Source organism: Mobula hypostoma, chromosome 19 (assembly GCF_963921235.1).
Source record: "Mobula hypostoma chromosome 19, sMobHyp1.1, whole genome shotgun sequence".
Lineage (NCBI taxonomy): Eukaryota > Metazoa > Chordata > Chondrichthyes > Myliobatiformes > Myliobatidae > Mobula > Mobula hypostoma.
Genome location: NC_086115.1, coordinates 60721112 through 60739115, shown reverse-complemented (window position 1 = coordinate 60739115; position 18004 = coordinate 60721112). Strand labels below are relative to the sequence as shown.

Below are 18004 nucleotides of genomic sequence, written 5' to 3'. Positions count from 1 at the left end.
TCTCCTTGGAGCGATGGAGGATGAGAGGTGACACAGTAGAGGTGTATAAGATGATGAGAGGTATTGATCATGTGGATAGTCAGTGGCTTTTTCCCAGGGCTGAAATGGCTAATAGGAGAGGGCACAGTTTTAAGCTGCTTGTAAGTAGGTACAGGGGAGATGTCCAGGGTAAGTTGTTTTTACACAGAAAGCGGTTGAGTGCGTGGAATGGGCTGCTGGTGCCAGTGGTGGAGGCAGAAACAACAGGGTCTTTTAAGAGACTCCTAGATGGCTACAGGAACTATATGGAAACATGAAAAATAGAGAGCAATGAGTAACCCTAAGTAATTTCTAAAGTATATGTTTGACACAGCATCATGGGCCAAAGGGCCTGTATTGTGCCGTAGGTTTTCTATGTTTCTACATATTTATATTTATTATGTTTTTAATATTGTGTTTTTTATCTTGTTGCATGTTTATTATTATTGTTTTTTTTGTGAAGTGCATCAGATCCAGAGTAACAATTACTTTGTTCTCTGGAAATGACATTTAACAATCTTGAATCTGAAACTTCTGGTAATTTATCTTCGAAACTTATAATTTGATGAGAACAAATTAGGGAATTTCACCACAGGATTCTTCTGTTTTTCCAATTAAAAACTTTGTGCTTGTTTAAGTTTAATTCTGAAAAATTAAAATACAGCATGGTTCAGGAGGATCTGCCAAGGATCAATTACCAATTATCCATGAAATACTTCATTTACTTTGACCTGTTTCACAGGTTTAAACTATTTTTTGTTATACCAATCATGAATGTCAATCCTGACATTTTACAAAGATAACAAATACCCATGACATAAAATCAGTATTGATATTGCTATTAATTAGAGCTTATGATGATTATTAGAAAGCGGAGTAGAGTGATGATGGCACTAAACGGCGACTCCTTTGCTTGCGTCTTCGGAAACAGCTCTATTTCCATCTTTAATATCTTTATTTTTCCCTTTCAAGGTTCTTTTGAAGACCATGACCTGGAGTTACACGCTGACTACGGTCCTTTGCAGGAATGGGACCTGCTCTTGGGGTTTCATAGCCAGCCGTTGTTGTTGCTCAGCCTAAGGGTCCGGTTTGGATTTGGAAGCCTAGGATCTCGGGGCTCTGGAGATGGGTGGATTGAGGGTCGGTGTCACGACGGGAGACCTGTGTGTTGTCAGGGGAGTCAGAATATCCGCAGTTGTGTGCCCAGATTTTTGGGTACAGAGCTCGAAAAAAACGATGTGGCAGACTTTTAACATTGCAAACCAGCGAGTTGTTTGGTATGTCTCCCCGCTTGCTGGAAAAACGGAGACACCTCTTTCTCCCTTATTAGGGAGAGGGATGAACCTGTGGTATGTCGAATACCGGGTAAATCGCGAAGTCTTTGGGGTAACTGCAAGTCTGTGTCTTTGCTCATGTTTGAGTGCTCAGTGGCGGGTGCCCATGCTTTTTTTTTGCCGGTGGGGTGAGGGGAGGATTGTTTTTTGCTGCCACTTGCCGCAGGAGGGGGCAGCTGGGAGGGGACTTTGGGGTTCCAACAATTAACTGTCTTTGGGGCACTGCTCTGTTTTCATGGATGTTTGCAAAGAAAAAGCATTTCAGGATGTATATTGTATACATTTCTCTGACATTAAATTGTACCTTTGAAACCTTCGATTATGCTACCAACCCATAATAATGCCATTCCACACTCCCAGTTGGGTTACAAAAAGAACAGTGCACTCTGGTTGCAAAATATAATGAAGCAAGCAGGATATCTGTAGCTGAAAGAACATTCTTTAATTCAATTTCTTAATTCGTAAATTATTTTAATAACTTTTCCCTCACTCAGATACTACAACTCTCAAAATATATCAATGTATTTTAGTAGTACTCAAGTTGCTTTCAGTATTTGGATGATAGAAAGTATGAATGATTACTTCAATATTACATAAAAAGCAGAGTATCGATTTCATAGAAGTATTAGATTGTGGTGGAGAAACCTTAAATGAAAGCTGGACTGTAACTAATCAATTTCACTGAATAGTTTTCTTTTTGAAAGGTAGCTCAAATACAAAAATATTTGATATTTTTTAATTATATTTGGTTGGCAAGAATTTAAAGTATTTGCATCTAAATGAAAGAATTAGTCTTACTAACATTGAGAGGTGGAATATATAACTTCAAGTATAATAGCACTGGGAGCCATAAGAAATCCTAGATTATGCTCATACAGTATATTAGTGGACAAATTACACTTCCAAACTTAAAAGGTATATTCATATGGTTCAATTAGCTATTGAAATTAATTGCATGTCATGATCTTCTTACATTTACAATACCTTATTGAAATTAATTTTGTGCTAACAATTTGGGGTCAGTAATGGTATCACAAGAATCCTGATTATGATGGTTCATAAATCTTGGGGGGATTCTGAAACGTCACTCAACATGAGGAGGCAAAGAAATAATGAGGCTATGAAATCTCATTCCCACAAGCATTGAATTATTCTTACAAATCACTCTGTTCAACGGTCAGTCTTTCTTGTCCGCCTTATTCAACACCTTTCATTATTAGATATACAACATAGAACTGTACAACACTGGACTGGTCGTTCAGCTCATAATTTGTGCCTATTTATAGATATACTAAATATCCACCTCTTGTGCATCATCTATATTCATGTGTCCATCCAAAAGCCTCTTGCACTCCACCAAACTGTGGGCTTCCGCTGTTATCCCAGTAACTAGTCCAAAAACCTACCACACCCTGCATTAAAAAAAGACTTATTTTTTACATCACCATTATTCACAGTATATTAAATCTGGTCTGAAGGCACAAGTCCTAAGGAACCTCAAAGTTATGATCCTTTCTGGAAAATAATAACATATAACTACAGCTGCTCAACAGATTGAGACCAGGAAAAAGTACCACCTTCTGTCAATTGAGCATGTTGACATCTACTATTCAGGTTCATGCATTTTTACTGGGTGAGAACAGTGGAATTCCATATTCTGGCACATAACAACATCTTCATAGAAGATTTTGTTCTTGTGGTGGCTGAGGAAAAATCAAGATTTTGTACAGATAAGCATTTGGTTAAATAATTCAACACCTCAGATCTGGAATGCAAGTCATTCTCAAAGAACGGCTAATGAAGAAAGGAAATCAATGTGGACTGACCAATGTTAAAGCATACTGTATAATCTTCAAGCACAAATCACATTTTGACAAAGTAAATTAAATTTATTAAATGACTTAAGCAATTTGAAATGTTTAATCATTTACTTGCTGATATCTAATTTTGCTTACTGACATTTATCACTCATTACATGGCTAATACATAAAATAATAGCTGATGGGAAATACATTAAAAGACACCATCAAGTTAATGCAGAGGTATTTGCAGGGAAATGGTGTACAAAAGGAAACGACAAGACAAAAAGAATCCCCTTTGCTCCATTTCTACATAGTGATCAAATACTGACACCATGAGATGAGAGCAAGCTTAAATGTAAATTGCACTATTAAAATGATTTCTGATTTAAAAATATATGTAAAACAAAATACAAGTAATGTCATTAATGGGCAAATTAGAAAATAACAGAAGGGTTCTTCGTCCTGAAAAATCGACCAGAGAAAGTCCAGTCAGAATAGCTACAAACATAAATGAGAAAACCTCATTATTACATTGATTGCGAAAAATTATTTTAATAAAAAATACAAGTTGACAATGCCAAGGTTTGTCGATATCTAAAGATATATGGGATTAAAAAAAGATTACAATGGCTTTTTCTGAAGAAAGGTAAGATGTATATTGATTTTTTTTATTAATCAGCTTTATCCATCTCATCACTTAACCATCTGCCAGCATGCTTCACTGCATCCATGTTTCTTAGCTCTTTGACAAGAAGCTTTGAGCATAATTATCTTTCTTGGACTTTAATGTATTAAAGTCACTGACATTTTGTCACTGCTGAATTTATGCCTCAGAAGTGCTGACAAATCAAACTAAAACCAAAATATAATTGCAAGGTGAATCTACATAATCTTGCAATTGAATATTCCAGAATAAAATTAATTCCTTCCGGTAGGCTCAATCAGGCTCAAAGGAGGTCTTTGTACTATAGTTGCAATTTCAATACTATCATGAGAAACAATTCAATGTAGGATTTCTTTCTTTCCTAATTTATGCCTCTGCTCACCTAAGCCAAAGATCTTCAGATTGAATAACTCAGTAATTTTAGGACCATAGACAAAACCACAAGGGGAAAAACAAAAACTTTGTAGATGTTGCCATGGAAACCAGTGTTTCCAGCCGGTACTTAATCTTGTCCTTGCACTTTTGGATTTTAATATTTTACAATCTATATTGCTGTAAACCAGGACTGAGAACATCATAACAGGGGAAACTGGCAAAACTGACTCCAACCATAAGTGTACACATCTCCTGGATCAAAATTAACTACTGAAATATTAAACAGTTTAACAGCAGAGGCACCAGCAAACTTCAGTGGGTTAATTCAAGTCATCAACAACAGGATAGGAAAAATACAAAAAAGAACAATGTGGATCTAAAGAATAAACAAAGGAAATAATTAAATTGTAATTTTTTAAAATTTCCATTAAAACATGAAGAAATTACAAACCAGATTTCTAATTAAAACTATCCTTAGTATTTAAGCTTGTCTCAAGTTTGGCTCATATCGAATCATTTTAATCATTAGGGAAAGAAGAAAAATGATAAGGAAGTGAATGAAAGGAAAGGAAGAAAGGAGAAAATTGATTAGTCAAAAGAAAGTAAAGAGAGGCAAAGCAAAAACAAATAACAAAATAAATAATAGATCACTTAAAAAATTCTTCTTCCTAAAAGGTAATTGGATCAGCTTTAACAATTCTGTCCCCAACAAATCAAAGTAAGTGGCAGCAAAGACTGTCCTGAAACATGTTGGTTTCAGGCTATGGCCGTCTAATTCAGAAGACCACTAAATGAACAGCTTCCTTATTTTGGCAACAGTGAACAGAATCAAGGGAGGTCAACAGAGATGCATGAGAACATTCAAGAAACTGCCACAGTCAAATAGATTAGTTGGACATGTAATTCCCTCCATGTCCACAAAAAAAATTAGTCATTGACCTCAGAAAGGAGGGTGGTACACACACTCCTGTCTGTGTAAGTTCAGAGCTTCAAGTTCCTAAGTGTTAGCAACACCAATAGCCTGGCTTGGGTCAACCATGTTGATGTCATGCCTAAGAAAGCTCACCTCTCCTTCCTTTGGAGGCTAAAGAAATTTGACACATCCCCATTGACCCTTACTAATTGCGATTAATGCGCCATAAAAAGCTTTCTGTCTGGATCCATAATGGCTTGGTATGGCAATTGCTCTGCACGTGACTGCAAAAAAATTGGGAGTTGTGGACACAGCTCAGCACATCTTGGAAACCAGCCTCCCCTCAAAGGACTCCGCCTCAGTAAAGTAGCCAGCATAATCAAAAACACCACCCATACCGAACATTCTCTCTCCCAACCTTTCCCTTCAGACAGAAGATACAAAAGTTTGAAGGCACATTATCATAAGGCTCAAGAGAAGTTTCAGTTCTACTGTTATCAGGCCCTTGATGAACCTCTTGTACAATAGGATGGGCACTTGACCTCTCAGTCTAACTTCAGATCTTACACTTTATTGTTTACTTGCACTACACTTTTTCGGGCACTTTTACACCTCATTCTGCATTGTTATTGTTTACATTGTGCAGTGATTTGATCCGTATGAACAGTATGCAAGACAAGTTTTTCACTGTATGTGACAATTATAAACCAATAAAAATAATGAGTGCACATGTCCTGCCCGTCCGTCGTCAGCCCCATACCCACAAGATTTGGCAAGTACTGTAAACCACAGCATTCACGCTTCACAAAAATTAGTCAACCAAAATGTACTTCCAGCTTCAACATTTTCTATTGTTAACCAGCCATTTCTCAGGTGAGAAGCAGAAAACCATCAACAAGGAGTTACCTATGCTTAACAGTTTTGGCACATTTGTGCCTGAACTGTCACAGTGTAAGGAAGTTATTTTAATCATTAGGTATCATTGCTAGGTTTATTTAGTATGGGCCTACCCACAGATAAGATCAATTAAGTAGTAATTAGTACACAAGTCACTAATCAAAAGACAGGGAAGCAAGTCCTAATGATGTTGTAAGTGAATAAAGTACTCCATAAGGTTCCTTTAAAAAACTCTTTGTCTCCCAACCTGTCACTTCAATTTTCTGTTTCAGAGAGAGAAAACCCAATGACAAGTTTTCTACTCAAAGGCACTCACTTATTTATTTCCATTAAAATGAATTCTCACCCCATTCCTCAATGGCAATCACATTGTCTAAAATATATTCTTGTCCAGATTTTCCTGGTTATAATATCACAGCAATTAAAAGTAGTAGTACTGGAATATAGAGGAATTAGTAATAAATACTGACAATAAAAAAATTACACTTGGATTGTCAAACACAATTCAATCTTTCTTCAGTACTTAAAATAACTTTAGGTATCATTGTTCTTTACAACCCTAATCATCAGAACCAAGTTTAAGAAAAAATACTTAACAGTCAGCCCAGATGCGTATGTGCAAAAGCATCACAAAAATCTAAAAGGAATTTTAATAAAAACAAAGGAACTTAAACAAAAAATATTTATTCTAAAAACTTTTTGCACATGCTTCAGCAGTGAATACAAGGCTACTGCAAAGCATCCCCAACCATTTTTGATAACTATTTGAGCCTTATTAATAAATACTTCCATCAACATTGTGCATGTTAATTATGCTCAACTGAAGCACAAATATTCTGAACATCACTGAATACACAAGTTAAAGCAACATCAGATCATGAATTATTAAAAAGACTAGATATAGGAAACATCAAAGAGGCTGATCTCTCATTTGATATTGTGCATTTTGTCCCAAGTGTGCTTTCTTACAAATTAAATGAAAACCACACATCAATTTCTTTTGCTCACAATTCTTGAAGTATACCTGTTCTTCTTTATGATGCAACAGTGACAACTATTAACATTGACAAAACTCTCATTTATTTCACATTCAACCCAGAAGGCAAATAGCTGCTCTTCTCATTTAATTTGCAAAAAACAAAATTGTTCTTCCTACTAAATCCACATCCTAATCCACAAAACAGTTATCTGTAATAATATTTTTTAAATAGGTTCTTTTGAGTTTCTTTGTTTTGTTTTGTCTATAAGGAGACAAATCTCGAGGTTGTATATAATATACATACTTTGATAATACATGTACTTTGAACTAGTTTGCACAGATACAATCTAGTTAATAAAATCAGACATCAAAATTTACACCAATCTGAACAATTTGATCAATGTTAGTTGTGTACTCAATGCAGATAATTTTCTTCAAAAATTTTGCAGCCTTCACATGAATTAAAAATGTATCACTCTCAGATTAATCAATTTCTAGAAATAATATTATAAGAATCTGCAGGTTAATAAGCCACCTTTTTCTGCTATAGTCAAGCATGTATTTAAAATATATACAGACTTCCATATTAATCAGCTCTCACCCTATGATAAAATTCTGTCCAGAAGATCTGTCTGCAACAAGAACTCATGAGGGGTTTAGCTCTGCAACAGAAATTGTTGCCTGGGTCATCGCAGAGGGCACTGGGTAACATTCTGAATTCCCCAATCTGCAATCCTGATGAGTTACCTGATGCAGTTTTAACAAACCTTACAATGGTGACAGCATTCCCAAATTTCTTAATTACCACTTACTTGAGTATTTCACCTGAAACTTGGTAGCTCTGTTGTGAATTTTCATTTTGTAAGTATTAATACAGAAATCACCTCCCTCACCCTTCAAAGAAGGTCAAAATGGATTAAAAGCAGAATAAATCAATTACTCTGGAAAACAAAGTTTACTCATTAAACATACTTGGTGAAGTCATCCAATGGAAAAACAACAATTAAAATTTGTAGGGGGTACAATACTAAATTAATGTTGTGTCATGGCTGCCTCCAGAATGAAGGGAGATTTTCCCTTGGAGTTCATAAATCGGAACATCCTATACCCTATAACATATTTGATTAACTCAAATGACACAATGACACAAACACGAGGAAATCTGCAGATGCTGGAACTTCAAGCAACACACACAAAAAATGCTGGTGAACGCAGCAGGCCAGGCAGCATCTCTAGGAAGAGGTACAGTAGATGTTTCAGGCCGAGACCCTTCGTCAGGACTAACTGAAAGAAGAGGTAGTAAGAGATTGGAAAGTGGGAGGGGGAGGGGGAGATCTGAAATGATAGGAGAAGACAGGAGGGGGAAGGATGGAGCTAAGAGCTGGAAAGTTGATAGGCAAAAAGGATATGAGAGGATCATGGGATGGGAGGCCTAGGGAGAAAGGAAAGGGAAGGGGGGAAGCCCAGAGGATGGGCAAGGAGTATAGTGAGAGGGACAGAGGGAGAAAGGAGAAAGGAAAATATATATAATTAACGATGGATGGGGCACGAAGGCGAGGTGGGGCATTAATGGAAGTTAGAGAAGTCAATGTTCATGCCATCAGGTTGGAGGCTACCCAGACGGAACATAAGGTGCTGTTCCTCCAACCTGAGTGTTGCTTCATCTTTACAGTAGAGGAGGCCATGGATAGACATATCAGAATGGGAATGGGACGTGGAATTAAAATGTGTGGCCACTGGGAGATCCTGCTTTCTCTGGCGGACAGAGCGTAGGTGTTCAGTTAAACGGTCTCCCAGCCTGCGTAAGGTCTCACCAATATATAGAAGGCCGTATCAGGAGCACCAGACGGAGTAATTACCCCAGCCGACTTACAGGTGAAGTGTCACCTCACCTGGAAGGACTGTCTGGGGCCCTGAATGGTGCTGGGGGAGGAAGTGTAAGGGCATGTGTAGCACTTGTTCCGTTTACAAGGATAAGTGCCGGGAGGAAGATCACTTCCTTCAGAACCTGAGGATGCATTCCATCAGGTCCAGAAGATTTATCCACCCTCAGACCATTAAGCTTCCTGAGCACCTTCTCAGTCATAATTTTCACTACACATAATTCAGTTCTCTGACACTCTTGAATGTCCAGTGTACTGCAGATGTCCCCCACTGTGAAGACTGAGGCAAAATACGCATTCAGTTCCTCTGCCATCTCTGCGTCTCTCATTACAATATCTCCAGCATCATTTTCTATTGGTCCTATATCTACTCTCGACTCCTTTTACCCTTTATATACTTAAAAAAACTTCTAGTATCTTCTTTGATATTAGTCACCAGCTTCCTTTCATAATTCATCTTTTCCTTCCTAATGACCTTCTTAGTTTCCTTCTGAAAGTTTTTAAAAGCTTCCCAATCCTCTTTCTTCCCACTAACTTTGGCTTCCTTGTATGCCCTCTCTTTTGCTTTTACTTTGGCTCTGACTTCACTTGTCAGCCATGGTAGTGACCTTCTTCCATTCAAAAATTTCTTTGTATTTGGAATATATCTGTCTTGTACTTCCCTCGTTTTTCGCAGCCTTTTCTGCTCTGCTGTCCTTCCTACTAGTGTCCCTTTCCAGTCAACTTTGGCCAGTTCCCCTCTCATGCCAATGCAATTTCCTTTATCCCACTGCAATACCAAAAAAATTGGAATTTAGTTTCTCCTTCTCAAATTTCAAAGTGAACTTGATCATATTGTGATCACTGTTCCCTAAAGGTTCCTTAACCTTAAGCTCCCTTATCACCTCCGGATCATTGCACAACACTCAATCCAGCACAGCTGATCCCCTAGTGAACTCAACAACAAGCTGTTCTAAAAAGCCATCCCTTAGACATTCTACAAACGTACAAATACTCTCTCTTGAGAGAGTACTGTCCTGGTTTTCCTAATCCACTTTCATGTTAAAATCCCCAAAGATTATCATGACATTGCCCTCTGACACGCCTTTTCTATCTCCTGCTGTAATTTGTAATCCATGTCCCAGCTGCTGTTTGAGTCCTTTTACTCTTGCCATTTCTTAACTCAAGCCCTGTTGGAACAAAGCAACTGCTTTAGGAAAATATTCAGCATAGGCTTGGTAATATCCTAACATTGAATGGACCCTTTTAAACTGTAGGCAGCAGTCTCTTTTCAAAAATCCATATGAGTTGTGCATTCCACAATTGCATTGTATTATAAAAAGAATACAATCCATGTTCACCTTTCATACTTATTCAAAATTTTCATCACAGGATATCACAACACATGCATTCCCGTTCTTAAGTGGCATTAAATCTGTATCAATGGTAATTAAGAATCAACCAAATAGTTGCAAGTCTGGTATCTCAGAAGTCAGACTTAGGCAGGCAGCTGATTTCCTTTGAAAATTAGTGATCCAATTGGCCATTTATAAAAACCCAGTGTTTCATAGTCACCGTTATTAAATTTACTTTTTTTTAAGATTAATTCCCTATCACTATGGTGGAATTTGATCATTGTAATATTACTGCAATAGCATTGGCATTATACCACTGGTACTTTCCTAAAGTTGATCTTTCCTATCAAAGTTATACCTAGAGTATTTAAAAATCATTACTCTCAAAACAAGACTACCAAAGCCTATATCATGCTCATATGCCAAAGTATAAAATTATAAAGTGAACCATGATTTATTTAAATCATATACAGAATCAGCATTCTTGGAAAACTATGCAATAGCAAACAAGCATGCCACTTATTTGTGTTGAAGAAAAGAAACTTATTAAAAGGTGAACTTTGCTGAACATCTACGCTCTGTCCGCCAGAGAAAGCAGGATCTCCCAGTGGCCACACATTTTAATTCCACATCCCATTCCCATTCTGACATGTCTATCCACGGCCTCCTCTACTGTAAAGATAAAGCCACACTCAGGTTGGAGGAGCAACACCTTATATTCCGTCTGGGTAGCCTCCAACCTGATGGCATGAACATCGACTTCTCTAACTTCCACTAAGGCTCCACCTCCCCCTCGTACCCCATCTGTTACTTATTTTTATGCACACATTCTTTCTCTCACTCTCCTTTTTCTCCCTCTGTCCCTCTGAATATACCTCTTGCCCATCCTCTGGGTCCCCCCCGCCTTGTCTTTCTTCCCGGACCTCCTGTCCCATGATCCTCTCGTATCCCCTTTTGCCTCTCACCTGTCCAGCTCTTGGCTCTATCCCTCCCCCTCCTGTCTTCTCCTATCATTTTGGATCTCCCCCTCCCCCTCCAACTTTCAAATCCCTTACTCACTCTTCCTTCAGTTAGTCCTGACGAAGGGTCTCGGCCTGAAACGTCGACTACACCTCTTCCTACAGATGCTGCCTGGTCTGCTGCGTTCACCAGCAACTTTGATGTGTGTTGCTTGTTATTAAAAGGTGTCAATTTTCATAAGTTTTATTGCACATTTTACAGTTTACATGAAGTCACCAGTTAAACCTTTAGAGGACTCATCCACATTAGGATTCTCCATTACAGACAATTCTGAAAGGAGTGATTGATCAAATGCAGACAACCTTTAAGTGCTACTATACATTGGTCTTCAATGAGCTTAACAGAGGAAAGAAAAAGTAATGTTCAAAACCTGCAAAAAGCCACTGACAGCCAACGACCTGAACTATTCTAAATAAACGGGTTCAGAATACTGAGCATCTGAAGGCTTCAGGCTAGTGCCTCCCTCATTCATATCCAAAAGTGATGTTCAGTGGGCATGTTATGCCCAGCATCACTAAGTTTTCCAGGCTCATATCCAAAATTGCGACAGAGAATGATGCAAAGATGCAAATGCTCTAGAGGGAGTACTTACAACAGAGAAAGCTCCAACAAAATACTTCCAGCCTCCAGTCACAACTTGCTAATGTACACTCAGCTGCCACCTAGTGCTGAAATCTCAGATGATTATTCCATTGGCATACCACCCACAAAAATACAAAGGTAGAGCACCTTTAAGAATGTTTTTCCTATTGTAATTTGTGGTGTTGTTTGAGTGTCACATAATCAGAAGTAATTTGTATCAAGAGTTTACAGGCAATGTTATCAAATATCACCATGCAACAATGAAAACTTGCATTACATTTGTTTTTAAAACAATGGAAAGTGTATAATTACTTACCATTCATACCATGAATACCTTTGGATTCATCAGCTACATGAAGTGGGGAGCCTGCTGCATGGGTAAGAGCTTGCTCTCCATATCACACAGTCTTGGCTTGCCTATCAACTGACGGCGAAAACATATTCAGCTAGGACACAACATCCACGGTCAACCCCGACCAACGAAGGGCCTCACATTCAAAAATGATGATGCATGGCCTACAACAAAGTTTGGCCCAGGTCAGCATTTAGTTTTAATTTGATTAAATACCCACCATCTTTAGGGATTGATTATCTTTCCCCATTTGGCATTGTTGTCAATCCGCAAAATACTCTGATTTCCTACTACATTACGAATACCTTCCATAAACAGCCCTTTTCAGGTCAAGCCACAGCAACTCAATTGGGTTAAGGTCTGGACTCTAAGTTGGCCATTCCAAAGCATGAATTTTCTTCTTTTCAAACCATTCTTTTGTTGATTTACTCCTGTCTTTCGGATCATTGTCTTGTTGCATCATCCAACTTTTATTAAGCTTCAGATGGCAGACCGCTACCCTAACATTCTCCTGTAAGGTGTCTTGATACAATTTTGAATCCATTGTTCAACGAATGCAAGCCGTCCAGACCCCGAGGCAGCAAAGCAGTCCTAAACCATGATGCTCCTTCCACCATGCTTCACAGTTGGGATGAGGTATTGGAGTTGGTGTGCAGTGCCCTTTTTCTTCCAAACATAACGGATTGCATTTCAGCTAAAAAGTTAAACTTTTGTTTCATCTGTCCACAGAACACTGTCCCAGAAGTGTAGTGAAATATCAAGGTAGTCTTTTGCAAATTTGAGATGTGCAGCAATGGTTCTTTTTGGAGAGCAGTAATTTCCTCCGTGGTGTCCTTCAATGAACAGCATTCTTGTTCGGTGTTTTTCTTATAGTGGACACATGAACAGAAAATTTATCAGGTTCTAGGGATTTCTTCAGGTCTTTTGCTGTTACCCTTGGATTCATTTTCTCCTCCTTTAGCATTGAGCATTGTACTACTGGTGTGACCTTTGCAGGACTTCAACTGCTAGGGTGAGTACTAAACTTCCTCCACTTGCAGACAATTTCTCTTACTGTGGGCTGATGAACACTCGGGTCTTTACAAATGCTTTTGTAGCCTCTACGAGCTTCACATCAGTCATTCCACGGGCAAGGTCACATTTCTTCACCATTCTGATGTTTGGTCTGAACAACAACTGAACTTCTTGACCATGTCTATGCTTTTATGCGATGAGCTATTGCCACAGGATTGGCTTATTAATATATGCATTAACAAGCAGGTATAGAGGTGTACCTAATAAAGTGGCACTGACAGTATACTGTACACTAAAAGATGATCCTTAATTTGCAACAGAAATGAGCGTTACCGTGGAAGGAACAAAGCCCCAAACGTAGCATGAAGAAAGGAATGAGTACAGCCAATCATCAAGTCACACCACAATTCTGTTACTGGGGCTGCAGTGCAGCTTCGACATTCTTACCGAAGCAGAGGCAAGGAAGAGTTTAAACTTCGGTCTCCGCTCCAACACAAATCGAAAGAACTGCTCAATCAATCAACTTTTGAGTGCAATACTTGCACTTCTCAGTTTTCTTTCTTAGGAATAAATGTGGTATTTGGTTGCATTATAAGATACCACAGTTATTAATCCATCAGCTATCCAGCAGGTTTTATTTTATAGTAGAAAAGAACAGAAATTTTAAAAAAACATTTGATTTTAGCAGTCAGAAATTCTTTACAAGGTTGCTCCAATACTTCACATGTGTAGTGCATTGCTGCCTTCTGGTGGCATTGTGTGATAAAGCATTCTGAAGCAAAACCTAGTAAGAAGTAGACTTCCTCAGAACATATTTTTCCAAACAGACAATTAAATCAGTAGCACAGAATCAAAGATAAACTGGAATTAAGTTATTGGTTCATGACTGGCTCCAGCAGATATTCATTATACAGTTTTTTTTTATTTTCCCTTTTGTTTAATAGTCACAGACAAAAATTACCCTCTTTGTACATATCAGTTGGAAATACCAGCTACAATACTGTTCCTAGTTCTGACACTGCTATCAAAAGCTTTTAGACAAACACACACACACACACACACACACACACACTCCCCCCCCCCCCATAGTCCCCATTGTGAAAAGTCTATTTTGGAGACTTTGCCTCCCATTGCCCATTTGCAATTCAGACCACACCACTGAGGTTGCATCGGGACAGCAAGAGAGGCTTTTAGAAAAAACCCATTAAACACATACTGGGGGTGGCACTTCTATACAACAACCAGAGGCTAGCAAAACCCATCCTCGCTACTTGATCAAAAATCTGTTGGAGAAACCCACCATGTCAAGCCTCTGTCCTGATGCAGGGTTTCGATCAAAACTTCGATCATCCCTTTTCTCTAAAATTGCTGATAACACATCAATGTCCTCCAGCTAATTGTTTTCGCAGTTTCTATTATCCCATTACTACTTGTTAATTTGATTAATCTCCCCATTGATCTTCCTCTCCCACAGAGAATTTAAAGCACAGGCTAAACCACCTGTCCTGTTTCTAAAAGGGATTGAAAATTTACATTAAAAACAGAAAATATACCGAATAATTGTGCACTATGTGTTGAAGCTGAATAGCCAATTTGACAGGATGTCACCATGAGATTACTTTCGACAGCTGGTGAAAGAGCAGTAAGAGCTCTTCAGAAACTGAAATTGGGCCTTTGTAATATACTTTGCCATCAACAGTCCAGTGATGAAAACAAAGACACATTTAGATAGCTTCTTTCACAGCCTGTTCACACTTGACCGTTAAATGAATTATTTTTACAACTCATTGCAGTCATTCCTATGCCCAAAACAGGAATTTTGCATTAATATATGACTTTGTAAGTGTTTGGTTTCAATAACTAAACATTTTTGATTAAAAACACAGAATTCCAAATAATGACATCAGTTTTCTCCAGGAACCCAAAAACTGGAAATGAGATTAACACTTGTCTACTCAAAATTTTACCAGCCTGGATTTTTCCTGAAATGTTAAGGAATCAACCTGTTCACAATTGTCACTGTATAGAAAGGTGAATGTCTTTTGATATTGTCAGTTCATCTGTTCTTTATTCTTGAATGCTAAAGCAAATCCAAAATTTCCATGAGGTAAACATCAAAGCAACCGTTTGGCTGCAACTCCACCAATGCAAAACTTTCAAATGCTACATTAGCAATAAGCAAGCCCCAACATGCTCTAATACTTTTACAGACTTCAGAAAAGTGGAGCATTGCCATTTGCTTCACTAATATTTGAATATGATGGAGTTCAATTGATAAATTTTTTCATTTTGCTCCACTTAGAAATGACCAGAGTGCAACATCAGCCAAGACATACTTTTACCAAGCGTTCAAACTACTAATCCCAAATTTCGCCCATTTCTTCATCTATTTTACTAATGTTTGTCACATCTAAATGCTACTCATAAATCTAAATGCTACTCATAAAAATATGAATAGGCTGAAGTCTATAATTGGTATTTAGAATGACACTGATACTGAAAAATACGCAAGACTTAAATGGCTTGTGGGTGCCCACTTTGTTTAGTTCCCCTTATCTAATGCAAACCTGTAGAATAACTCAGCTATTTCTTCGAACCTTGACTTCTATGCTTCAGAAATTTCTTACCAAACACTGCTGCTCAACTCAAATCTGCAGAGCTGATGTTGTCTTTCAAATGAAACTTTGCCAAATGCATCCAAGAAATCTTGATATGATGCACTATATGCAAATTCTGAATCTGGTTCAAATTTTAATTTTATAGGTGTTTAAAATTAATTACATTTGATTTTTATTACTTTCTGACATTGAAGCCACACACAGAATGCAAATTAACATATCATAATACTACAATATATGGTTAAAACTGAAGTCCATTATTCAGATAAAGCCATAATCAAAACTGTCTAATGTTCTACTCAACCAATGCTTTAATAGCTTTTGTCCCAAAGACATTAACCAATAGTGGAATAAAAAAACAAGTTTATTGCAGTCATTACATTGCGAGCAACCATAGGAGACATACTGTGAAAATAATGAATTATATGCACGTTGAAAAGAGATACTTTTACAGTCAATTCTAATGACTAAACTGAGACGGAGCAAATAAACTTTCCAACAAATTCAGGGACAAGCCATGGTAAGAAAAGGCCACAATGACCACATCAAAAACAACTTAAAAGGGAGTGTCTTTCATGATTATCTTCACAGTACATCAAACCCCAAACCTTTAAATAAAGAAAATATATCGCACCAATGCTGTAAGAATTGCTGGATTGCATTAGTAGTTGAAAAAAAATTGTGCATGCACATTATCTACATACACTGTTCAGAGCTCCGACTAACTGGTTGTTATGAAGTTTATTTAATAAGTATGGTATAAATTCTTACCTGATGCAAGCCCAGAGAATGTCCATACCTTGAAAGTGGTCTCACATCACTTGTTATGGGTACTCCTGTCCACCCATTGCTCTCCAAGTCATACCTAAAACAAAACAAGTTGTATCAATTTCTAAACTATAATAAACTGTACATTTAATTCTACATTTAAGATTCAGGCGCATTTATCATATGTACATCGAAAGGAAACTTTGCCTCATTTGCCCAGTTACAAGCAGTTTATAATATCCCTGCATCTAGTTTTTTTAGATATTTACAAATTCCAGATTATGTTAGGAAATATATACCTAACTTCGAAGATTTAGACAAACATGAGTCCCTGGGGCAATAAATAAATTTGATCCGGTTACTTGTAGTGCGGTATCCTATTTTTATCAGATCCTACATAATGGAGCTAGGGTAAATACTGCAGGTCTTAAACAGGCATGGGTGGATGAATTGGGTATAGAACTGACAGACGAGGTCTGGGATGAGTGTTTAAAGAGTATACATGATTGTTCGGTCAACGTCAGACACAGACTTATACAGTTTAAAACAATACATAGACTTCATTATTCCAAAGAAAAGCTGCACAGTTTCTACCTTGATGTTTCACCAGTTTGTAATAGATGTAAATCTGTGAACAGTAACTTATCACATTCATTCTGGTCATGTTGTAAGCTTTATGCATACTGGAAAAGTATTTTTCACTGTCTCTCTGAGGCTTATGGGAAGCGGTGGGAACCAGACCCGCTCATAGCCATCCTTGGAGCAACAAGTTCCTTATCCTAAACCAATGAGTATGAAAAAAAGGCTGTATTGTTTGGCATGGTGATAGCTAAGAAGTTAATCCTGCAAATGTGGAAAATGGACTCTGCCCCTACATAATCTGTGGCTGAGAGAACTGGCAAATACTTTACATTTGGAGAAACTGAGGCTATGTAGTGAGGACAGAGGGGACATCTTTGAATGAGGACTGAGGTTTTTTGGTGTGGTGTACCTCTGCTGTGTATGTTTACTTTTGTCTTATATTTTTCTCCCTTTTGCTGCTCAATATTTAATTAGATTTTGTTAAGGTCGTAGCTTTTGTAGATGTGTTTTTTTTTGTTTTTTGTAATAAAAAATTAAAATATTAAAAAAAACATACAGTGAAATCTGTCATTTGCGTTAACAATCAACACAATATGGTGCATTGGCCTTCATCAACCGTGGGATTCAGTTTAAGAACCGTGAGGTAAAGTTACAGCTATATAGGACCCTGGTCAGACCCCACTTAGAGTACTGTGCTCAGTTCTGGTCATCTCACTACAGGAAGGATGTGGAAACTATACAAAGGGTGCAGGGGAGATTTACACAGATGTTGCCTGGATTGGGGAGCATGCCTTATGAGAATAGGTTGAGTGAACTTGGCCTTTTTTCCTTGCAGCGACGGAGGATGAGAGGTAACCTGATAAAAGTGT

General features: G+C 37.8%; 1 protein-coding gene across 12 annotated transcripts in view; it reads right to left on the bottom strand.

The window, feature by feature from the left end:
• atrnl1b (attractin-like 1b) overlaps positions 1–18004 on the bottom strand; it is a 1086143-nt gene that overhangs the window by 896224 nt on the left and 171915 nt on the right. For all 12 annotated transcript variants that reach the window (XR_010021036.1, XM_063072023.1, XM_063072026.1 and 9 more), the window contains one exon: positions 16557–16650. Coding sequence is in view for 11 of the 12 variants with exons in the window: in XM_063072023.1 (XP_062928093.1) it covers positions 16557–16650 (94 nt within the window). In the remaining variant the exon portion in view is untranslated. The remainder of the gene's footprint in view (positions 1–16556; positions 16651–18004) is intronic.